At 35.3% G+C, this 25,944-nt stretch overlaps 1 protein-coding gene across 2 annotated transcripts in view; it reads right to left on the reverse strand.

Annotated features, from left to right (window-relative positions):
- LOC136031758 (UPAR/Ly6 domain-containing protein qvr-like) overlaps positions 1 to 25,944 on the reverse strand; it is a 48,465-nt gene that overhangs the window by 16,228 nt on the left and 6,293 nt on the right. The window contains exons 3-4 of one of the 2 annotated variants that reach the window (XM_065711489.1): positions 22,759 to 22,794; positions 4,718 to 4,867 (exon numbers count right to left, since the gene is read on the reverse strand). In XM_065711489.1, coding sequence (XP_065567561.1) covers positions 4,718 to 4,867; positions 22,759 to 22,794 — 186 coding nt within the window. The remainder of the gene's footprint in view (positions 1 to 4,717; positions 4,868 to 22,758; positions 22,795 to 25,944) is intronic. The other variant, XM_065711490.1, reaches the window with a different exon arrangement.

A 25,944-nucleotide genomic window follows, 5' to 3' on the forward strand; every position in this document is an offset into this window, starting at 1 on the left:
ATTTGTCATAAAATGTGTCCAATCGGGTGATACCAACGCTATATTCCTTTCAAGCTTAAATGTCATTTATAATTGGCAATTTACCCTAGTTGCTCTTAGACCGTTGCTTTAGCGGTAAACCATTGCTCAAAGCATATACCAACACTATATTCACCGCTTAAAGCACGGATGCTTTCAAGCCGAGGCTACTTAGACCGCTGCTTGCTAATATATACCAGACAGACACAGAGTCATCCCATCTAGCTTATGTCCACCGCTTAAGTTAGAGGCTATTTAAACCGTCGCTATAGCGGTAACCCATTGCTCTAAGCAAATACCAACGCTCTATAACGCTCTATGGTTAGACCATTGCTCAAGTGGTAATAACCCTCCGCTACACACATACCAAGGTGTCTAGGTTCACCGCTTAAAGTACGGATGCCTTCAAGCCGTGGCTTGTTGGACCGCTGTTCTAGCGGTAACCCATTGCTCTAAGTAAATACCAACGCTATATTCCTCTTTTATATAGGGTTTCATTGAGCCCATGTTTGCCGCTTAAAGCACGAATCCTTAAAGCCGTCAATGGTTAGACCGTTGCTCAAGCGGTAATAGCCATCCGCTACACATATCAAACAGTTCGTGGTAACGAACTGTAGTAAGGAGCGATCCGGCTCAATATAAAAAATTGAGTTTTGATATCAATAGCTACATCAAAAGAATCGCATTTTAATGCTGATTTTAAATATATAAGTTTCATCAAGTTTAGTCTTATCCATTAAAAGTTACGAGCCTGAGAAAATTTGCCTTATTTAGGAAAATAGGGGGAAACACCCCCTAAAAGTCGTAGGATCTTAACGAAAATGACACCATCAGATTCAGCGTATCAGAGAACCCTATTGTAGAAGTTTCAAGCTCCTATCTAAGAAAATGTGGAATTTTGCATTTTTTGCCAGAAGACAAATCACGGGTGCGTGTTTATTTTTTTGTTTTTTTGTTGTTTTTTTTTCCCAGGGGTCATCGTATCGACCAAGTGGTCCTAGAACGTCACAAGAGGGCTCATTCTAACGGAAATGAAAAGTTCTAGTGCCCTTTTTAAGTGACCAAAAAAATTGGAGGGCATCTAGGCCCCCTCCCACGCCCATTTTTTTCCCAAAGTCAACGGATCAAAATTTTGAGATAGCCATTTTGTTTAGCATAGTCGAAAATCATAATAACTATGTTTTTGGGGAAGACTTACTCCCCCACAGTCCCTGGGGGAGGGGTTGCAAGTTACAAACTTCAACCAGTGTTTACATATAATAATGGTTATTGGGAAGTGTACAGACGTTTTCAGGGGTATTTTTTTGGTTTTGGGGGTAGGGTTAAGGGAGGGGGCTATGTGGGAGGATCTTTCCTTGGAGAAATATGCCATGGGGGAAAAAATTCAATGAAAAGGGCGCAGGACGAATCTGGTCACGTTAGAAAAAAACGTCAAATTAAGAGCTTAATATACAATGCTGGGTGTTCGGAGCCTCTCTATTATGGAGTATAATTTGAAAATAACACAACTATACGAGTGATAAAACATATATACCACAACCATAACTCAACTAGCGAAAGAACTGCTAAGAGATAACACAACTATAAAGCGAAAACAGGTGAAAACTAACGGGAAAATAAACGAACTAATAGGTGGAAGGGGCCCAGAGAAAAAATATAATCCTTTTTCAATTTTGAGCCTAACTTCTGCAAAGGATTAATAATGTCAGAAGCCCCGAAATACCGAATTATTTTCTTTTCAAACAGTTCGTGGTAAGGAACTGTAGAAAGGGGCGACCCGGCTCAATAGTAAACGAAACTCTAAAAATCGGAATTTTGATGCTAAAAGATACATCAAAAGAATCGAATTTTTACGCTGATTCTAAATATATAAGTTTCAATTAATTTTGTCTTTGTCATCAAAAGTTATTTGCCCTGAGAAAATTTGCCCTATTTTGGAAAAAAGGGGGAAACATCCCCTAACAGTCATAGAATCTTAACGAAAATCACACTATCGCATTCGGTATATCAGAGAACTCTCTAGCAAAAATTTCAAGCTCCTATCTAAAAAATGTGGAATTTTGTATTTTTTGCCAGAAGGACAAATCACGGGTGCGTGTTTATTTGTTTTTTTTTTTTCCCAGGGGTCATCTTATCGACCAAGTGGTCCTAGAATGTCGTGAGAGGGCTCATTGTAACGGAAATGAAAAGTTCCAGTGCCCTTTTTAAGTGACCAAAAAAATTGGAGGGCAAATAGGCCCCCTCCCATGCTCATTTTTTCCAAAAGTCAACAGATTAAAATTTTAAGATAGCCATTTTGTTCAGCATAGTCGAAAACCATAATAACTATGTCTTTGGGAATGACTTACTCCCCCACAATCCCTGAGGGAGGGGCTGCAAGTTACAAACTTTGACCAGTGTTTACATATAGTAATGGTTATTGGGAAGTGTTCAGACGTTTTCATGTTTTTTTTTGGTTTGAGGGGGTGGGGTTGATGGGAGAGGGCCTTGTGGGAGGATCTTTCCTTTGAGGAATATGTCACGGGGGAAGAAAAATTCAATGAAAAGGGCGCAGGATTTTCTAGCACTACTATAAAAAAAAACAATGAAAAATAAACATGAAAACGTTTTTTCAAATGAAAGTAAGGAATAGCATTGAAATTTAAAACAAACAGAGATTATTACGCATATGAGGGGTTCTAAAATTACTTTAGCATAAAGAGCGAGGTATTTAGGAGGAGATAAATACCTCGCTCTTTATGCTAAAATATTTTTAGTGATTTCAACTATTTATTCTTCGGCCTATTTGATTCAGGGGTCATTCTTAAAGAATTGGGACAAAACTTACGATTTAGTGTAAAGAGCAAGGTATTAACGAGGGTACAAACCCCCTCGTACACATAATAAAAATATAAGAATATAAAAGTTTGTTACGTAAGTTAATTCTTAAGTTACGTATATTTTTACTAATAAAAGCGTTCGTTGAATATTAAAAGTTCTAGTAGCCTTTTTAAGTAACCGAAAAATTGGAGGGCAGCTAGGCCTCCTTCCCCACCCCTTATTTCTCAAAATCGTCTGATCAAAACTAAGAGAAAGCCATTTAGCCAAAAAAAATTAATATACTAATTTCATTTCAATAATTTATGTGCGGAAAGCCAAAATCAAACATGCATTAATTCAAAAACGTTCAGAAATTAAATAAAAAAAACTAGTTTTTTTAACTGAAAGTAAGGAGCGACATTAAAACTTAAAACGAACAGAAATTACTCCGTATATGAAATGGGTTGTCCCCTCCGCAGTCCCACGCTCTTTACGCTAAAGTTTTTAATTGTTTTAAAAAGTAGAATTGTGGCAAAGAGTCAAACTTTAGCGTAAAGAGCGAGGGACTGCGGAGGGGACAACCCATTTCATATACGGAGTAATTTCTGTTCGTTTTAAGTTTTAATGTCGCTCCTTACTTTCAGTTAAAAAAACTAGTTTTTTTTATTTAATACCAACAGTAGAGACATTGTCATATGGGGTTCCCATCTAGCCCATGTCCACTGTATAGCGTTCAAGCTTCTCTCTCTTTCTCTATCTCTCTCTTTCGCTCAGATTTACCCCGCCGTGAATTAGCATGAGAGGTTGACTCTAGTTGAGCATTGTGGAGTGACATGCATGAGAGGAAAATTTTCAAGTAGTCAACCCGTAGTCAACGGGTTGACTCTATTTCGGCATTGTCAAGGGACATGCATGCACGGAGAGGTGTAGCATAAAAGGGGGACAGTCACAACGGCAATCAAAGGGGTAAAATTAACCTTGACTGGGTTGCCCACTTAATTGGACAATCGGTCTTAGCTTTTTTCTACAATTGGCCATGACTTTGACTTTTCCCACAACTATTCCCTTTTTGTTGAAATTCAAAAATCAACGGTATCATGGTATCATGCCCGCTAGATGTGCGTTTCGGTACGGTAGGTACGAGTAGGTATCATGCGTTTCGGTATCATGTCCGCTAGATAGCGCGGTATTTGAAAAAAAAAAAAAACAGAAAAAAAAACAGAAAACAGATAAAAAAAAAACAGAAACGGAAAAAAACAGATGAAAAAAAAAACAGAACAGAAACAGAAACAGGTAAAACAAAAACAGGTAGCCTGTTTCTGTTTTCTGTTCTGTTTTTTGTAAAAACAGAAACAGAAACAGGCAGAAACAGGCAAGAAAAAACAGAAACAGAAACAGAAAACAGAAACAGTGCCGATGCATAGACTGAACCAAAACCATCCTCGGAGGGAATTATGCAAAATAAAAAGTAAATTACAATTTTCTATTTCTTTACTGGTTTGGTCCTGATAATCTGAAGACGCTTCCATCAGAGGTAAATAAATTATTTGACCAATTGATTTCATGTTCACACGAGGAAGAACAATTCGGAGATAAGAGGTCAACACAAATTATTTTCTCCAAGATTGGAGACAAGAGTTATTCAGACCAAATCAAATGCCAGGCTCGTATTGGGCAAATGGGAAGGTATAGATAAGACACCGACAATTGACGGGAATTAAATGCTTCACATAAATTAAAAAGCTGTACTGGTTCCAATTGTCGTCAGCTAAACATCGGCAGATACTTTTAAAGTGACAATTAACATCTTGGTGAATAAACTGAGATCGTGAACTAAATTATTTGCATCGTTCAATAATAATAATTACCCTTCAGATTGGCAAAAAATAAAATTTCTTACATCTTCCCTGGTTTTGTACCATTTTGACACAACATCCTTTACAAGATTTTAATGGTGGTTGATCCTTTGGTGCAACGGTAAAGTTGAAAGGATCACGACACCTGTCATCGTGAAGACTGTCGCAGTCGTAGCAGTCAATAATGCGATCTTCTAAAATAAAAGAATGATTATAAGCATAGGGAGGGAAGGACAAAGTGACGAAGACTCAGGAGACGAGTCTAAAGAGGTATTTAATGCTTCATAGTAAACCAACATATCTAGATACCCGAGTTTCGGTAATTCCTAACATTTTCCTTTTGAAAGTTTCATAAAGGTATAAAAGGATGAAAATTTCATGGACAGTTTCTCGTCATGGTATATATCTGACATCTCTCCCTTTTACTAATGTGCCATTAGCTGTACTTCTAACTTTGAATTGTTACTAGATTTAGCTGTGTAATTTCGTTGGGCAGGAATTTCGCATTCACAATTGAATGATTTAAATTTTCAAGGAGAACTTGATCTGGGATACATTTTTGCCACAACCTTAGTAAGATATGCTCATAGGCAGCGTAAAAGCGCTGCACAAGCAAAGAGCGATGTGGGCACAATATATTATTTATTCTTTGGTTTTAGAAAAGGGCACTTTCTATAGAAAGAATTTTCGTAGAAACTTCGAAAAGGACCCATCCGACTGAAAATTGAAAGGGCTAGTCCCCATTTTAATAGTCGGAAGTGATTGGAGGGCAACAAGCCCCCCCCCATATTCAAAATTCAAATTTCATCATTCACAAGCCCCACACTCAAATTTATATAGGCATTTTGTTCAGCGTAGCTGAAAGGTCCACTAATTATATCTTTGAGAATGACATCCCTTCACCACTTAAAGTATTCAGGGTAAGGTTTATAAGTTCTGCCCTGGGGAGCATATAAGGTTTCTATTGAAAGAGTGGCCATACAAAGTTCAGAGGAGATTCATTGGATTGAAAATAAGAATTTCGAAGCCCTTTTTAAGAGCCAAAGTGATCGGAGGGCAGCTACCTCCCCCCCCCGCAAATGTCGTATTTTTTCAAATAAGTCTGGCAGAAATTTTTAGATGACCATTTTGTTAAGAAATAGTCCAAATTTCACATAACATGAACTTCAGGGTTGAACAACCCCCGCAAAGATTTTACAACGGCGTAAGTTATGCCCCAGGGCTTATAGCGTTTTTATGGAACGGGCGGTTTCATAAAATTTAGATTAGAGGTGGCATATTTGACTGGAAATCGCAAGTTCTAGTGCCCTTTTTAAGAGTCAAAACCAAATAGAAGGCAACCATTGCCTCCACTAGATAAGCCTATCATTCCCAAAGATCCATCTGATTTTTTTTAAGAGAGCTATTTCGTTCGGATTTGTTGGAGGATCCAGCAATTGTGTACTTGCGGATATCAACCTCCCCAGAGTCCTCTGAGTATTCATAGTTTACATACTGTATAAGTTATTGAGAAAGGTATGGATTTTGAACTTTACTTTCCTAAAAGACAGAGGACATTCAGGTGCATTTTTCAGAGAATGTTGAGTAGAATGTTGAACTAATCAAAACACATTATGTGTAAGCGGATTGTCAAAAGTGCTAAATTCAGGAGTGACAGAGTATATTAATTTGGAACTATCAGGAAATGATCAGTAAGATGATCAAAAAGGCGATACTTGCATGCTACCAATTCTACTACCACAACTACTATCAGTAGCTGTGCTACCACTACTACTACCACACTACCCTTTTTACAATATTGAGGGGAACTTTGAACTAAATCAAAAGACGTGCATGTAAAGTGCCAAAATATTGTATCTTGAGAATTGATATGAGTATTAAGTTCGAACTTTCAGAGAATGCTGAAAGGGGAAGATCATATGATCAAAAGGCAACATGTACACAGTACTGCTAATACTACTGAAACTGCTATATTTACTAATACTACTACTACTACTACTACTACTACTACTTCAACTACTACTTCTACTACTACTACTTCAACAGCTACTTCTATTCCAACTAATCGTAAGGCTACGAGCACTGAGTTGGAAAATTTAAGAAGTATATGATCATACAAGTTATCAAAAGGAAATATCATTAATCTGTCATAGCAATGGCTAATTGTTTTAAGTTGAAACTTCCAGAACTTAATGAGAGGGATGTTCAACTGACCAAAAGGTAAGACGTTAATACTATTCCTGCAACTAGGACTACTGCTATCTAGTAACATCAACGCTACTACTGTGACTACTATTGCAACTATGCCTAATGGTATGAAAGTGAAATTTTCAAAGAGAGGGGGAAGGTGAACTGAATCACAACACACCGTTTGTATGCAGGCTGTCAAAAGGGCGTAACCACAATGTCCTAGGAACAGTTTGGTTTTTGAAGTTGAAACTAACAATGCTTGTTGTGGGGGATGTTAAACTAAACAAAATAAAATGTTTGTATCCTAAAACTACTGATTCTACTGATAATACTACTACTGCTACTGTTATTACTTCTGTTACTACTACAGCTGCCACTAAACCTAAGATAACTGCTATTAATTCTACTGCTCTTAGTATTTCTACTGCTATTAAAACTAAAAATATTAAGGCGAAAAATTTGGAATGTATTTAAACTGTATAGAACTAGATCGAAACACACTTTGTCTACACAAGTTGTAAAGAGGACGTACTATAAATGCTTCAGGAACAGTTGATGGTATTAAGCTGAAACTTTCAGAATCGGTTGAAGGGGATGTTGAAGAAACCAAAGGTGCTATGTGCATACTGCTGCTATTGCTATTATAACTGTTACTACAACGCAAGCTAAGAGCATTAAAGTGAAGCTTTAAGGAATATTTTTGTTGAAGGTGATGTTGAAGGAACCAAAGAAGCTATGTGCATACTACTACTATTGCTGCTGTAACTATCGCTACTACTTAAGCAAAGAGTATTAAAGTGAAGCTTTTGAGGAATATTTAGCGGAATGTTGAACTAAACCAAAATAAACTTTGAGCATTCGGATTTTCTAAATGGTGACAAAGCGAAATCATAAGAATAACTTACTTTCTTAATTTAAACCTTTTTGGGTAAGGTGTGGTGGATTTTGAACTAGCCAGAAGGTACTATGTTTACGCTATTAATACTACCACCACAGTTATTGTAACTCATGACTTTAAGGTTATTAAGATGAAACTCTTAAAGAACGTATAGGGGGAGCTCCAATTAAACTAAAAATCTATATATATGCAGGTTTTCAAAAGGATATATGACCAATATCACAGGCAGCGTCTCTCTATAATAGCTAGAAATTTCACTGATACATTTAAAGGTAGGTAGGTAATTTTATTCAAAAGCTACTACTAAAAACTATACTTTTATTCGTCAGCTAAATAAAATAGGCCACAGTAGCCTGTAAGCATAGCTGACATCAAATACGATCCAATACAAAAATACGAAAGAAGCTAATCAAACAGTTCGTGGTAAGGAACTGTAGTAGGGAGTGACCCGGCTCACTAGTAACCAAATCTCTAAAAAACGAAATTTTGATACCAATAGTTACATCAAAAGAATCGCATTTTAATGCTGATTTTAAATATGTAAGTTTCATCAAGTTTAGTCTTACCCATCAAAAGTTACGAGCCTGAGAATATTTGCCCTGTTTTAGAAAATCGGGGAAAAACCCACTAAAAGTCATAGGATCTTAACGAAAATCACACCATCAGATTCAGCGTATCAGAAAACCCTATTGTACAAGTTCTAAGCTCCTATCTACAAAAATGTGGAATTTTGTATTTTTTGCCAGAAGACAAATCACGGATGCGTGTTTATTTGTTTGTTTGTTTGTTTTTTGTTGTTTTTTTTCTTTTTCCCAGGGGTGATTGCATCGATCCAGTGGTCCTAGAAGTTCGCGAGAGGGCTCATTCGAACAGAAATGAAAAGTGCTAGTGCCCTTTTTAAGGGCACTCAGCATAGCATAGTCGAAAAACCTTAGCAGCATAGTCGAAAAACCTTATAACTATGTCTTTGGGGACGATTTACTCCACCACAGTCCCAGTGGGAGGGGCTGCAAGTTACAAACTTTGACCAGTGCTTACATATAGTAATGGTTATTGGGAAGTGTATAGGCGTTTTCAGGGGGATTTTTTGGTTGGGAGGAGGGGTTGAGAAGAGGGGTTATGTGGGGGAAACTTTACATGGAGGGATTTGTCATGGGGGAAGAAGATTTCCATGAAGGGGGCGCAGTATTTTCTAACATTATTTAAAAAACAATGAAAAAATAAATATTAAAAAGTTTTTCTTCAACTAAAATTAATTTTGAGTTGCAGGAGTAGCATTAAAACTTAAATGAACGGAAAATATTACGCATATAAGGGGTTCACCTCCTCCTAATACCTCACTCTTTACGCTAAAGTATTTTTAGTAATTTCAACTATTTATTCTACGGCCTTTGTGATTCAGGGGACAAAATTTAAGCTTTAGTGTAAAGAGCGAGGTATTGACGAGTGGGCGAACCCTCTCATATACGTAATAAAAACATACGAATATAGAAGTTTGTTACATAAGCTAATTCGTAAGTTACGTATATCTTTTACTAATGAAAACGTTCGTAAAAAACTAAAAGTTCTAGTTGCCTTTTTAAGTACCCTAAAAATTGGAGGGCAACTGGGCCTCCTCCTCCCTTCTTTTTTCTCATAATCTTCGATCAAAACCATGGGAAAGCCATTTAACCAAATAAATACATATCCAAATTTCGCTTTAATTACTCATCTGCGGAGAGCCGAATTGAAAACATAGATTAACTAAAAAACGTTCAGAAATTAAATAAAAAAACAAGTTTTTTTAACTGAAAGTAAGGAGCGACATTAAAACTTAAAACGAACAGAAATTACCCCATATATGTATATACTGTTTTATATACCATATACTGTTTTAAAAAGTAGAGTTGAGAGAAAGAGACTTTAGCGCAAAGAGCAGGGCGTTGAAGAGGGAACACCCCCTTTCATATACGGGGTAATTGTGTTGCGGAGCAACACTACTGCTTTCGTAGTTTTTTTTTTTTTTCACCGTGATCAGCGACCTGTAGCTCCGAAGTGGTAAGAGTTAAAAATTTGAGATTTTTCAGAGGGAAGGGAAACGTAAAACAGAGTAAAAAAGTTCCAGAGAAGTTCCTAAAATTTCTAACAGTTTTCCATAAAAAAAATAAAACGGTTTTTTTCTTAGAAACTGTGCGTTCGATGTTTGGCGTCAAGTTAAGACGACCCTAGCTTCGGAATAAACTTGTTAGAAATACAGTTATGCTGAACTCATGTAGAACTTTCATTTGTCTCTTTGAGAACAGGAGTACAAAATTCCGTAGCTCTTACAGATTTCCCGGAAATAATTCCGGAAAAGTCCATCTCGTTCCGATTTTTTTTGGAATTTTCTCAAATTTTCGATTTTGATGTTTCTTATATTTTTATCGAGTAGTGCTATGAAAAGTATGCAAGAAGAAGTGAAGTGTTCTATATACCAAGTTGCTTCGTTCTCTAATAAATAATTTCCGAAGGTTCGACGTTCTAGAGGTAACTTCTGTTCTGGACCAGCTAGAATTTTTTTTCCAACGCGGTTCGACAGGTCTCGATCTCCTAACAACTGCAGCTTACAATAGTTTCTCCGAAATAAAATTCCTTCTTTGGGTTTTTCTATTTGGAAGTTTTGTCGTGCCCTCGGGGCAATTTAAATTTTTTGATGAATTTGGTTTGTTTTATATTTTCCTAGTTTAGACCATCAAAGGTTAAGCAGAAAACTATAAGACGTTATTTCCGTATCTCTTTCAGATTTCCCGGAAATAGCAACTGTGTCCCGTAGGGCATAATTGCACGTGTTGCTCCGCAACTGTGCCCTAAGGTACAGGGCACAGTTGCTGCAGCACTTCCCGTTGCACAGGCAACGGAGGTCTAGTTTCTGTTCGTTTTAAGTTTTAATGTCGCTCCTTACTTTCAGTTAAAAAAAACTTGTTTTTTATATTTAATTTTATTCAAAATTAAGAATTTTAGTGCCCCTTTTAAGAGTAAAAACAAATTGGAGGTCAAGCAGCCCTTCTCCCAAGCTCATTCATTTTCAAACGCATCCAGTCAAAATTTTGAGACAGTTATTTTTTTTAGCTTAGTAGGAGGGTCCAATCACTATGTCTGTAAAGATATTGGGCATGTCAATCCCCACAATTATGCATTTAACCCATTATGCTTTAAAACCAAATGTTGTATTAAAACTAAACCAAAAGACACTGTGTGTATGGTTGCCAATAAGACACCTCAGCAACATTTCTAGAACGACGGGGGGTATTAAGTTGAACTTTTCAACTTGGGACTATTATTATGCTATATTGTACTATATTATGATGATATTGCAATTATGAGTATTGTTACTTCTTCTCTTACAATTCAAATAAATCAAAAAAACGTAAGTGTATCCAGTTTGTCAAAGAGCATAGACAGAATGTTTACGGAATTATGTTTTATTTTTCAGGAAAACTTGAAGAGCTACAAAATTAAATTAAACAATACTATTTGTGTCCATATTAAAAATTGTTTAAAATATTTCTCCAACATACAGATAACAAGCCACACTATGAATTCTTATAGAAAATCAATTAATACATACTCATTTTTAAAGTAAGTTTTTGAAAGAAAAGTAAAGAACTCCATTAAACATACCCATTAATAATCCATTAATAATCTACCAAGCGTAAAACTACCAGGAATCTGCGTCAATAAATAAATGAAACCCAAAATAAACAGAAATTAAAATAAATAACCCAGCCAAACTCAAAGCAAGCAGAAAAGAACATGAATAGGGTTGAAAATCCCTATGCCTCCTCAAAGCCAGAACATAATTTGCCGTTTACTGAAAAAATAATTTTTTAATGTTTGCACTCTATTAACTTTGATAAATCAAGCATTAGTAAGATTCTAATGAATACATTTTTTTTGTATAATAAACTGACAATGCATATTCATTTACATCTTTTTCAGTAAGATTTGGTTTCGCATGCGAAACTGTTCCTAAGATATTGCTAATAAGCCCTTTTGACAACCTGCATATGGATGGCGTGTTTTGATTGAGTTTATCCACCTCCCTAAAATTTTTCTGAAAATTTCGCTTTCATACCTTTAGGTATGATTTGGTATGATTTGGTATGATTTAGGTATACCTTTAGGTATGGCTTTGATAGTGGTCACAGCAGTAGTGTTAGTACTCAACTTAATGCCCTTAGCTATTTTAATGACATTGTCGATATGTCCTTTTGATAACCTGTATATTCATATACTTGGTGAAATTTTATCTTAATACTTTTAGCCTTAGAAGTAGTTGCAACAGAAGGAGTGATCGGAGTAATAGTAATAGCAGTAGTACAACTATTAAATGTTGCAATGGTGGTAATATTAGTAGTAGTTCATGCATATTTCTTTTGGTCAATTAATCTTCCCCTTTAAGCATTCTCTGAGAGTCCCAACTTAATGCCCATTCTTAATTAATTAGAATTTTTAATTAGAATTAATTAATTAGAATTAGAAATTAATTATAATTCAATTAATTAGAATTGTCAATTCTTAAGAGACATTCTTTGGACTATCTAAATATATAAAGTTTGTGCAGAGTGTCAGCATGTACATCTTGTGTTTTGGTTAGTTGAACATCCCTTTCATGATGCCCCAGATGTTTCACCTTTACACGGTTGCGCTTTTGATCCCCTTTTAATGTCTTTTCATCTCAATACTATTAGCTATACAATTGTTGTAACTGAAGTAGAAGTTGGAGTTGTTTAGTAACAATAGTAATATTAGTAAAAGTAGCAGTGGTAGCACTGTTAGTAATGACATGCATATATTACCTTTTTGTCAATTGATTTTCTCCTTTAAGTATTCTCTGAAAGTTCTAACTTAATAACCAGACCCATTCTTAAGATACACCCTTTCGACAACCTGTATACACATATTTTGTTTTGATTTAGCTCAAATTAACCCTCAATATTCTGTCAAATTTTCACTGAAAAAAAGTATAGTAGGGTCTGCGCGTCTAATGTGTTAGGTACGATTATTCTGCATTTTATGTTGTAAGAATTGCTTTCTAACTTCACAATGTCCAAATACTTTACCCCCCCCCCCAATGTGAAAATATGTTGCCCAAATTATACATTTTCCGTCTATTCCGTCATTTCTCTTTGTCTTGTCTCACGCTATGCTGAAAGCTCAAAATTCCAATCAGATGTGCTTGGTAAAAAGAAGGGTAGCTCGGGGGGGCACGTTGCCCTCCATTACTTTCGGCTATTTAAAGGGAGCTAGAACTTCCAATTACGAAACAAATGAGCCTCCTCTTAAGCTTATACAACTATCCCTTTCGTAAGCATAGCCTTAATTGTACTAGTATCACTGTGGTAGTGATAACAGTTAGAACATTAGCAGTAACAGTATTAATAGCTGTAGCAACTGGCACATTTTGCCTTTTGGTCAACTGAACATCGCACTCATGATTCACCTGAAGCTTCTTTTTACACTATAAGTCTTTCCAAAAGTATTGCTGATATTGCTGGTTTCAACAATCTGTAGGCACATAGTATGTTTGATTTAGGTCAACTTTCCCTCTACGTTTCCTCAGATATATTCATTCATTCTTGAGTCACGCCCTTTTGATGATCCATATTCACATAACCTCTTTTGACTAGCTAAACACTCCTCTCAACATTCCCTGAAAGACTCGTCTTAATGCTCCTTCGTATTTTGGGAAAGTAGAAGTGAAACATACATAATTTTTCTCGATAACGTATACTATATGTAAACAATGAACAACTTGCCTTGCTTAAAACCCTTGCTCTGATGCCTGGGGGCGGGGGACATCCCCAAACGTATAATTACTGAACTTCTCAACAATGATGAAAAATAGATGTCTGAAAACTTTGTTTGTATGTTTGTATTGAAAAATGATAGGTGTAAGGGTGGAGGGTTTGGTTGCTCTCAAGTCACTTTTGACTCTTAAAAAGGGCACTAAAACTTTTAATTTCAAATCAAATTAGCCTCATCTGAAGTTTAAATGACCATCCATTCCATAAGGCCTTGTTATGCTTAGCAGGACATAACTTATAGCCCTTGCATCAGGGCTCCGAGGGGTAGTGTCAACCCTTGAGACATTGTTATATGGTCTTTAGACTATTTTGAACAAAATTCCTATCTCACAATATCTATCAGATGCGTTTGGTGAAAAGATGTGTAGTTGGGGAGGGGATAGCTGCCCTCTATCATAATTGACTCTTAAAAGCGGAAGTTTATACAACCATCCCTTCAGTAAAAACCCTTGCCCCAGGCTATATCAACCCCAAAATCCTTGTCATATCCTCCTTGGACTATTTTGAATAGAATAGCTATCTCGAAACTTACATTGGATGAATTTTGGAAAAACACGACGTGGGGTGGATAGCTGTTCTCTAATGACTTTGACTCTTAAAAAGGGTACTAGAACTTCTGATTATCAATCCAACGAGCCGCCTCTGGAGTATATACGACTTTCCTTTGAACAGAAACCTTATATAACCCCAGGACATAACTTGAACATTTGCCTTGAGTTCCTTGGGGGTGTCATCCACAAAAATGTCATTTCTGGATCCTTTAACTACGTGTAAGAAAATTGTTCTCTCCAAATTTGTTTTTTTGTGTTCGGAGTAATAATGGGTGTGAAGAGAGGGGGAGGAGTTACTCTCAAATCACTTTTGACTCTTAAAAAGAGCGCTATAGCTTCCAATTCAAAGACAAAAATAACAAATATCAAAAATACAATATCAATGAAACTTAGAAATGAGTTAATTCGATTGGAAATTAAAATTTCTATGTGCTCTTTTTAAGAGTCAAAAGTGATTAGAGGGCACGCAGTCTCTTCCAAGCCCATTAATCTGTAAAACTAAGCCTTGCTTTAAAACTAAAGCAAAAGGCACTGTTTGTGTCCTGGTTGCCCATAAGTTATAAGTTTGATTTTTTAGATCAACTTGAGGACGTAAAAAATTAAGTTAAAACAATAAAATGTGAGTCAAGATTTTCAAAAAAGTGTAATTGTTAAAAATTATAGACAAATTTTCTCCAACATATAAATAGCAAGTCCAACTATGGATTCTTGAAAAAAGAATCGAGAAGATGTAAAATACTATTTTCTTTTTTCATTAAAAATACTGCATCAATAAAAACCAAATGAAATTAATTTAAAAACTTTTTTCAAAAACTAATTTTTTTACAGAAAAGCAAAGAGCTCCTTAAACAAAAATGAGCAAAAATAAAGTCGACTAATATTCAAAGCGTAAAGCTACTTCAAATCCCCATCAATCCCCTTCAAAACATAAAATTGCCACAAATGAAACCCCAAAAGAACAGAAATTACAATAGATAACTGAGCCATGCTCAAAACGAATTCTAACTAACATGAATAGGGCTAACAACCCTCATGCCTTCTCAATACCAGTCCATAATTTGTACTTTACTGAAAAAAAATGGATGTGAATTAATAGTTTAATACAAATAAAACCCTACTGATATTTATTATTTAAAGTTTTAAAAATATTTGCTTTGTTAAAGTTTAAAAAGTCAAAACATTTAAAAATTTTTTTACTATATTGATTGTATTTGTTTTTGACGAAATACATTTGAAACAATGTCACATCTGCTTCTGAGAAAGTTCCAACACACGGTTAATAGATGGTGCAACAATTTTGGGTACATGGGCATCAGAGGTTCTGTTAATTTCAGTTTTACTCCTACGGGACACCACACAATGGTGTGACATAGTTATTCTGCCAGACTTTCCTTTATTCGTATATCTTCTGATGTCTTGCTAATTTTTGTCAATATGTGCAAGTTTATCTTGGTTGAATTAACAAGCTTTATTAGCAAACTACAATAAAGTAAAAACTAAAACCAGGAGCAGTGTATTTTGTATATGTAATCCTGTAATTCCATTTCTTTTTTGTATTCTGATAAAAGAAGAGAGATAAACACGCTACGGGATAATTTACTCTGTTTATCTTTCCGTCGGGGAACGGAATAGGGAAAAAGAGGCCGCATCTCTTACCAAACTGCAGTATAATAAAGGAAATAGATTAGTTTGCAATCAATAGGCTGAAGAAACGAGCTGTATGAGATTAATACTTAATATTCTTTGTTCTTATTAGTCTCATACGCAGCGTGGTAGCTGAATATAGGCTGAGGGCGATCCATGTGAGATTAAATAAAAAAGACAAGTTTTTTTAATTGAAAGTAAGGAGCGACATTAAAACTTAAAATGAACAGAAATTACTTCGTATATGAAAGGGGCTGCTTCCTCATCAACGCCCCGCTCTTTACGCTAAAGTTTGACTCTTTCTCTCAACTCTTCTTTTTAAAATAGTAAAAAACTTTAGTGTAAAAAGCGGGGTGTTGATGAGGAAGCAGCCCCTTTCATGTACGGATTAATTTCTGTTCGTTTTAACTTTTAATGTCGTTCCTTTCTTTCAGTTAAAAAAAACTTTTTTTTATTTAGTTTCTGAACGTTTTTGAATCAAATGCATGTTCTGATTTTGGCTCTCCGCAGAGGAATAATTAAAACGAAATTTGCATATTTATTTTTTGGCTAAATGGCTTTCTCATAGTTTTGATCGAATAATTTTGAAAAAAAAGCGGGGGAGGAAGCCTAGTTGCCCTCCGATTTTTTGGGTACTTAAAAGGGCAACTAGAATTTTCAAATTTTTACGAATATTTTTATTAGTAAAAGATATACGTAACTTACAAATTAGCTTACGTAACGAACTTTTGTATTCTCATATTTTTATTACATATTTGAGGGGGTTCAGCCCCTCGCCAGTACCTCGCTCTTTACACTAAAGCTTAAATGTTTTCCCAATCCATTAAGAACAACCCCTGAATCACAAAAGCCGTAGAATAAATAGTTGAAATTACTAAAAATACTTTAGCGTAAAGAGCGAGGTATTAGGAGGAAGTGAGCCCATCATATGCGTAATAATTTCTGTTCGTTTTAAGTTTTAATACTGCTCCTTACTTCCAGTTGAAAAAACTTTTTCATATTTATTTTTTTATAGTTTTTTTTTTAATAATGCTAGAAAATCCTGCGCTCCCTTCGTGGAAATCTTCTTCCCCCATGACAAATTCCTCGATGAAAAAGCTCCCCCAACATATCCCTCTCTTATCAACCCCTCCCCAAACCAAAAAAATCCCCCTAAAAACGTCTGTACACTTCCCACTACCCATTACTATATGTAAGCACTGGTCAAAGTTTGTAACTTGTAGCCCCTCCCAAGGGGACTGTGGGGGAGTAAATCGTCCCCAAAGACATGATTATAAGGTTTTTCGACTACGCTGAATAAAGTGGTTATCTCAGAATTCTGATCCGTTGACTTTGGAAAAATAATTAGCGTGGGAGGGGCCTAGGTGCCCTTCAATTTTTTTGGTCACTTAAAAAGGGCACTAGAACTTTTCATTTCCGTTAGAATGAGCCCTCTCGCAACATTCTAGGACCACTGGGTCAATACAATCACCCCTGGGAAAAAAAAAACAAACAAAAAAACAAATAAACACGCATCCGTGATCTGTATTCTGGCAAAAAATGCGAAATTGCACATTTTTATAGATAGGAGCTTGAAGCATCTACAATAAGATTCTCTGATACGCTGAATCTGATGGTATGATTTTCGTTAAGATTGTTTGACCTTTAGGGGGTGTTTTCCGCTATTTTCGAAAATGAGGCAAATTTTCTCAGGCTATTAACTTTTGATGGGTAAAACTAATCTTGATGAAACTTGTATATTTAAAATCAGCATTACAATGGAATTCTTTTGATGTAACTATTGGTATCAAAATTCCATTTTTTAGAGTTTGGTTACTATTGAGCCGGGTCGCTCCTGTTTGAGACTCTTATGAATTATTTTACTGAATGAAAAATTATGTCACGATATCCTGCAATATATCATTCAAAAGATTTGAGTAGAATTGTTAATAAGGAAAACACTAGGACTGAACCATAATTCTTGGATTTCAATCACTTGTCCTTTGGTTTTAAAGTCGAGAATGTTCTAGAAATTATAAGGAAATCAAATATGAAAAAAGATGTTAGAAAAATATTTTTGTTTCCTAATCCACTAAAAATCAACAATATGTTGTCAATTTTTCACTTTATAGGAACATCGACAATTTTTAAGGCAAAAATAAAAAACATAAGGCAGTCGCAACAGAGAAAAATGCCCTTAAATAGTTAAAAAATGATTAATCTCTTCCTCGCCCATTGGTTCCCGTTTAAAAAAATTTCGATATTACCGAAGAGCCTGAAAAAAAAATCACTTTTTACTTTTTAGTGTATAGAGAGAAAACGACAGATCTTTCTAATATTTTTCTTTTGATTTAATTTACTTCACTTTTAAAGTCTCTGCTTTAGGCCAAAAATATTTCTTTTTATGAAAATCACTTTTTACTTATTAGTGCATAGAGAGAATACCCTTTCAATTCAATAGCATGCCCTTTAGCATACTCAAGAAAATTATAAAACCAAAGTAAAGTTTTGTTTTTAACTATTCTGAATATCTTACATGGTGTAAAAGGAAACTAGAGATTCTTATGAACTCCTGCTTTTTCTACTTTTTGATCTACCTTTTTTTTTACTTTGATTTACTTATTAATTTTTTATTCCATTGCAACATCTGTTCAATTTAAAATTATTTTTTAAATCCAGATTTTAATACAGTATACTTTAAATTAGTTCGTGCTTGTATTGACTTTTAGCTATGTTGGGAATACTACACTTTCAGTGAGAATAGTCAGGCTTAGTTTCTATTAAATCAATATTAAATGACCTAGCATTTCCTTCTATTCATTTCCCTATATTTGTTATTCGGAAACAGAACAAGTTAAGCGATGTACTTGGGCTTTCACATAATGAAAGTAATTCTCAGTGAAAACATTTTAAATGTTTTCACTTTTTTATTTAATAAATTAATAAATTCTAAAACCGTAAGGAATAAATATCAGTATATGCATATTAAACTGACATTCCAGGTCATTTGTTTTTTGCTTTTTGTTTGTTTTTTTTTTCACTAAAGTGCAAATTATGTTCTGGTCGTGAGAAGTCATGAAAGTTGTCAGCCCTACTCATATTAAATTTTGTCTGTTTTGAGCTTGACTCGTTCATTTATTGTAATTTCTGTTCGTTTTGGGTTTCAGACATTTGACGATGGTGATTTGTGGTAATTTTGCACTTGGAAGATTGTTTGAATTAATTTCTGTTTTTTATTGACGCATACTCTTTGTCCTAAATTAAATAAAAAAACAAGTTTTTTTTAACTGAAAGTAAGGAGCGACATTCAAACTTAAAACGAAAAGAAATTATTTCGTATAAGAAAGGGGTTGCTTCCCCATCAACGCCCCGCTCTTTACGCAAAAGTTTGACTCTTTATCTCAAATCTACTTTTTAAACAGTAAAATACTGTTTTACTGGAGGTGAGCCCCTCATATGCGTAATAATTTCTGTTCGTTTTAAGTTTTAATGCTGCTCCTTACTTCCAGTTGAAAAAACTTTTTCATATCTATTTTTCCATTGTTTTTTTTTTAATAATACTAGAAAATCCTGCGCTCCCTTCATGGAAATTTTCTTCCCCGTGAAAAATTCCTCGATGAAAAAGCTCCCCCAACATATCTCTCTCTTCTCAACCCCTCCCCTAACCAAAAATTCCCCTGAAAACGCCTGTACACTTCCCAATACCCATTACTATATGTAAGCACTGGTCAAACTTTGTAACAGGTAGCCCCTCCCACGGGGACTGTGGGGGAGTAAGTCGTCCCCAAATACATAGTTATCAGGTTTGTCGACTATGCTGAATAAAATGGTTATCTCAGAATTTTCATCTGTTGACTTTGGGGAAATAATTAGCGTGGGAGGGGGCCGAGGTGCCCTCCAATTTTTTTGTTCATTTAAAAAAGGCGCTAGAACTTTTCATTTTCGTTAGAATGAGCCCTCTCGCAACATTCTAGGACCACTGTGTCGGTACGATCACCCCTGGGAAAAAAACAAAACAAACAAATAAACACGCATCTGTGATCTGCCTTCTGGCAAAAATATAAAATTACATATTTTTTTAGATAGGAGCTTGAAACTTCTACATTAGGGTTCTCTGATACGCTGAATATGATGGTGTGATTTTCGTTAAGATTCAATGACTTTTAAGGAGTGTTTCTCCCTATTTTCCAAAATAAGGCAAATTTTCTCAGGATTGTAACTTTTGATGGGTAAGACTAAACTTGATGAAACTTATATATTTAAAATCAGAATTAAAATACGATTCTTTTGACGTAGCTATTGGTATCAAAATTCCATATTTTAGAGTTTTGGTTTGAAAACTGTTTGAAAAAATGAATCTATGTTTATTTGTCCATAGGCAACGCAATAGCGCTGCCAAAGAAAAGAACAATGTTGGCACAATGTCTTATTTATTTTTTGTTTTTTCTTTAAACTAGGGAACGTAGGAGCACGTAGGTATCCTAGGTGGTTTAAAAAGGGCTCGTCCGATTGGAAATTGAGAGGGCTAGTGCCCTTTTTGAATAGTCAAAAGTAATTGGAGGGCAGCCAGCCCCCCTCCACTATCATTTCCTCAAACGTGTCCAATAAAATTCTGAGATAGCCATTTTGTTCAGCGTAATTGAAGGGTCAGAAAATTTGTCTTTGAGGGTAAACCCTCCCAAATATAACAAGATATTGTAATTTTACAAAGGCGCTAATTCTAATTAAATATGATTAGAAAACTGGTGAAAGTGACAATTGCAACTGCCATGGAACAAATGATAGTGAAAATCAAACTGAAATGTAAAAAAAAAAATGAATAGTGATACTATTGCTGAAAACTGGGCCTGGGTCCAGCGGCGAAGCCACTTTCTTTAAATAAGAATTCCTATTTTTTAAAAGGTGGGTATATATGTATATATATATATATATATATATATATATATATATATATATATATATATATATATATATATATATATATATATATATATATATATATATATACTATTGCCTTTTTATTCAGAGGTGCCGTTTGGGCCAAATCTTGGGGTGGGCATGAACTCCATCTTGCCCCCCCCCCTGATTCACTTTGTGTTACGTAGGAAAAAATGCGATTTTTGGCAGCACACCGATCAAATATTCTAAGTAGAAACGTATTTTTAGCACCCGTATGTTGCTTGTAAATGTACTGTAACCAAATGTGGAACTCAGCCACACTGATCTCTAAGATTAATTTTAACATCAAAGATCACAATCAACAAGGTTAAGTGATTAAACTTAAAGTGGAAAATTCAACCAAACTACAGGCTGGTCTTCCTCAGCAGGAAACTTCCTTGTTTAAGTAAACAATATGTCAGTGAAAGGAATCTTCATTAACATGCTGAGGGTTGTAATCAAAATCTTGGTTTTCCTTCAGCAGAAATTTTTCAGACCAAATATATTTACAAAAAGGAAATACATAACAAGAGAAAAAAATATTACAACACTCAAGGTAACAAGGGGAACCGCCGAGGTTTCATCTTTTCAAAATCGTCAACAAGCTGGTTGTAGTCCAATTTTTTACTAAATCCTTCTCTGCAAACATCAAAAGGAGGTGCCTGAGACAACCGTCTCCTGTTGTGGACTGCAGGTAGTTTTTCACTATTTCTAGGCTAGAAAACAAACGCTCATTGCTTGCTGTTATCACAGGAAGTGTGGCAGCAATATAAAGTACTTTATTACTTCTGAGTAAGCCACTGGTAATGCCTGAAGATGGCCAACAATGTCTAGTAAGTTTTCCAGCTTTTTCTCCTCATCGAGCAAGAAACGCTTGGCAATACCAGCTTGAGATTTGAGAAGAATGTCGTCAATATCCAGCTTGCTGTAAAGAGCAGAGAAACGCTTGAGCAACTCTCTGTCCATAAACTTGGTCGAGCTTGGATTCATGGCTTTGAGTGTGCTCAGCACTGGCAAGTTATCTGTGAACCTTCTGTCAAATTCGGCTAGGAGACAGTCGAATGTCTTGGAGTACTCTTGCTTCACTTTATCCACCAAAGTAGTAGTCCAATTTCCTGATTGGATGAAGTTCTTTCCTAGCGTTGAAGCTTTCACAAATTGTTTCAGATGCTTGGTGATCTTTTAAGTTTTGATGCTAATGACTATTAATACCTTTATATTTACCTAACTAAAAAGTTAATAGGCTTAATGATGTAAAGTCTTCTACTTCTCTCTGTGCTCTCATCTTTAGAGTCTTATGATAGCGTTGGCCTACAAAGGGCAAAGGGCCCTTTGTGGTGGAAGCTTGGGCCCCCTGGAAAATCTGGGGTGGGCGTTTGCCCACCCCTGACCCCCTAAATGGCGCCTCTGTTTTTATTCATAGTTTTTACTTGCTCATGGCCCCCCATCCAATGAAACAAACAAAAGAAGAGTCTACTTCTAATGCCTACAAAGCTCTCAAAGTTATCCATAAAGTTAATAATAAAACTCTCCAAGTTTTAGTATTGAAGATAAACAGTTATGTATGTCAGTCAAGCCTCCCCACTCACCGAAATTTTGATCGAATTCGTATAAAATTACAAAAATGTTTACAAACAAAGTTTGATGTGTTTTTTAAAGTTGTCATGTACACCAGCCTTCCCCTCATTATGAAAAGTATATAAATTATTATGTCGGGCATTCAAAACTTACTCCTTTTTTCTTACTTTTCACGACTTTTCGTTGAAGTTTATGTAAATTTCATATAAATTAGATATTATGACTACCTAGTTGTGTCCAATCCTTTTAAATGCTTAAGAGTTGTGTCCCACCTTTTTTTAGTGTTACTTATACCTTTTTAGAATTTCGTTGTCTATTTAGTTCGCCATCTTTGAAAATCATTGATATACTTTTAAGAAACGGCTTTTGTTTGGGTTTGTTACACAGTCCTTCTAGGAAACTAATAAAAAGATGATATAGTTATACAAAAAAGGTTCAAAATGGAAAAGATCAAAGATAAAAGTTTCAAAGAGGAAACTTACTTTGGCATTCCTGTGATATTGAGCCGGGAATAATTCCTGAAAAAAAATCTGGTAAGCTAATATATTAAAGACATTTACTTGTTTTCGGAAAAGTCCAAAAAAGTAAAAAAATTGGAAAAGTTTATTGCAAGTGCTACACATTCAGCTAAAGATTAAGTTTTATTTATGTATTACCTTTGGAATTTCTCTTAAAAGTTAAGAAGCTTCATATTGAACTAGAAAGAGCATGGAAAACCGATGCTCCAATTGGCCACAAACTTTGTGTATAAACGTTTCCCCACGTTTTCTGAGCTGCAGGATCTTGTGACGTTTAAAGCACGGAAAAATAAATCCTAAGGACTATCTTTTCCTTTACCATGGTTCAGTAGCTATGGTTAAAAGTAGCCAGACAACTTTCACTTATTTATATTTTAATAAATAACTAATCATGCAAAAACTCACCAAATCAAAATAAAATTAGCTTTGAAACTTGACTGCATAGTTTGGAATTAAGACCCGTTTTATTTCAATATGCAACAATTTTTTCAGGTGATAATGTATACATATGTTATTTTTTTAGGGGAGCAAAACTCTAGGGATTTGAGCACAACTCAAAAGAAAAACAAAAAGACAAGTTACAAACAAAATAGAAACCGGCACTGAACATTAATTGGTTAGTTGAATACACTCTACTTCGATTGGTACAAAAGAGCCGACTGCTGCTGTTGAGAATTAGTGATAGGCAATTTGTTAATTACACTCTGTACATATTATGTTTCTTTTACCCAAAATTAACTAGTTTTGGGCTTTTATTGCTTGTCCAGAACACCAAGAAACAAGACAATCATAAACAACTTTCAAATTGATAGTTCTAGTGCCCTTTTTAATACTCAAAAGTGATTGGATGGCAACGAGCCCCTCTCCCCATGCACCTCATTTCCCCAAACATATCCATTCAAAGTTTTGCGTATTTTGATGTAGTTGAAAGGTATAGTCATTGTGTCTTTAAGGATGACAACCCCTCCCCACAACCTTCAGTACATGGATTGTAAGTTATGCCCAGGGGACACATAAGGTTTTTATGGAAAGATTTGAAGTATAAACCTATGAGGAGGCTCATTGGATAGGAAATAAGTAATTCTAGTGCCCTTTTTAAGAGTCAAAGTGATCGGAGGGCAATTATACCGCCCTCACGTCCTATTTTCCCAAAATAAATACGATACTTATTCCAACATAACCCTTTTTTCCGAAAAATGGGTCAAGGTCACATAACAAGGCTTTCCTGTTGACATAAATCCTCAAAGTTGGGGAGAGGGGCTAAAGGTTGTGTCCCAGCGCATATAAGCTTTTTATGGAAGGTGTGGGTAGAGTGAACCTTAGAGAGGAGGCTTGGACTGGAATTGGACTGGTAATGTAAAGTTTTAGTTCCCTTTCTAGAGTCAAAAGTTGTGGAGGGCAACTCGTCACTCTTGCTGATATCCCCTTTTCTCCAAAAGTATCTGATCGAATTGTGAGTTAGTCATTTTGTTCACAATAGTTCAAAGAGCATATAACAATGCCTTCAAAGTGGACACAGCCCTCACAGCCAAGAGCAAGGGTTGTAACTTTTGTCTCCGGATATATAAGGTTTTTTATAGAGTGAGTAGTCGCATAAATATGAAAAAGTTTTTAAACTTAAAGTAAATGGGAGCATTAACACTTAAAACGAACAGAAGTTATTACGTACATGGGGGGTTCATCTCCTCCTAAATACCTCGCTCTTTATGCTAAAGTATTTTTTAGTAATTTTAACTATTTATTCTACGGCCTATGTGATTCAGGGGTCATTCTTAAAGAATTGGGACAAAATTTGAGCTTTGGGTTAAAGAGCGAGGTATTCACGAGGGGGTAAACTCTCTCATATATTTAATAGAAATATACAAATATAGAAGTTCGTTACGTAAGTTAATTCGTAAGTTACGTATACTTTTTACTAATAAGAACGTTCGTAAAAAATTTAAAGTTCTAGTTGCATTTTTAAGTAGCCAAAAGATTGGAGGGCAACTAGACCTCCTCCGCCCTTTTTTCTCAAAACCGTCAGATCAAAACTAAGAGAAAGCCATTGAAACCAAAAAAATAATATGTAAATTTTGTTTTAATTATTCATGTGCGGAGAGCGAAAATCGAAACATGCATTATTTCAAGAACTTTCAGAAATTGAATAACAAAACAAGTTTTTTTTTAACTGAAAGTAAGGAGCAAAATCAAAACTTAAAACGAATAGAAATTTCTCCGTATATGATAGGGGCTGTTCCCTCTTAAACGGCCCACTCTTTACGCTAAAGTTTTTTACTGTTTCAAAAAGTTGAGTTGAGAGAAAGAGTCTTTAGCGTAAGGAGCGGGGCGTTAAGGAGGGAACAGCCCCTTTCATATACGGAGTAATTTCTGTTAGTTTTAATTTTTAATGTCGCTCCTTAATTTCAGTTAAAAAAGCTTGTTTTTTTGTTTGATTTCTCTTAAAAGGTAAGAAGCTTCAAATTGAACTAGAAATGTTAGGTGAACATGTTATTAAAGTACAAGATACACTTATGTATCTTGGTGCCGATTTGACCAAATATTCGTGCCACACGTCAACTTTTGAAAGATTTTTTACCAGAAAATCTTGGAATGTGCACGGTTTACTTGTTGCGTTAAAGTTTAAATTTAACCACCGTATCTTAGCTAGTGGTCAAAATTTGTTTGCTGTTCTGCATCTACTTGCCCTTTTACCATTTTGGTCTCTTCTTACTGCTTCAGATATTAGGGATATACAGAAGGATTACTACAAGTATGCAAATTCTTTGCTGCGGCTGATTCTTTGGACTACCAACAGCTCCCTACCCTCGCGGCATGGAGGTGCTAGTCCAGCGTCCGTGGCTCAGAGAAGAAACGAGAGATATCGGAGGCAGATTATTGGTGAAAGCACCTCTGACATTGTCCTTCGTTGATAGTGTGTCTGGTCTTATATATAATTGCTCTTATTTTTCTTTTTTTCTTCTTTTTCTTTTTTTCCTGTCAGTTCTTCTTTGGTTTAGTTTTGTTTGTATTTACCAGAATTTGTTTGTTTTATTCCCTTTTCTTTTCTTAAGCAACGCAATAGTGCTGCCCAAGTAAAGAACAATGTTGGCACAATGTATTATTTATTTATTTGTTTTAATAGGGCACGTGGGAGCACGTAGGTATCCAAGG

This window comes from Artemia franciscana, chromosome 10, assembly GCF_032884065.1.
Source record: "Artemia franciscana chromosome 10, ASM3288406v1, whole genome shotgun sequence".
NCBI lineage: Eukaryota > Metazoa > Arthropoda > Branchiopoda > Anostraca > Artemiidae > Artemia > Artemia franciscana.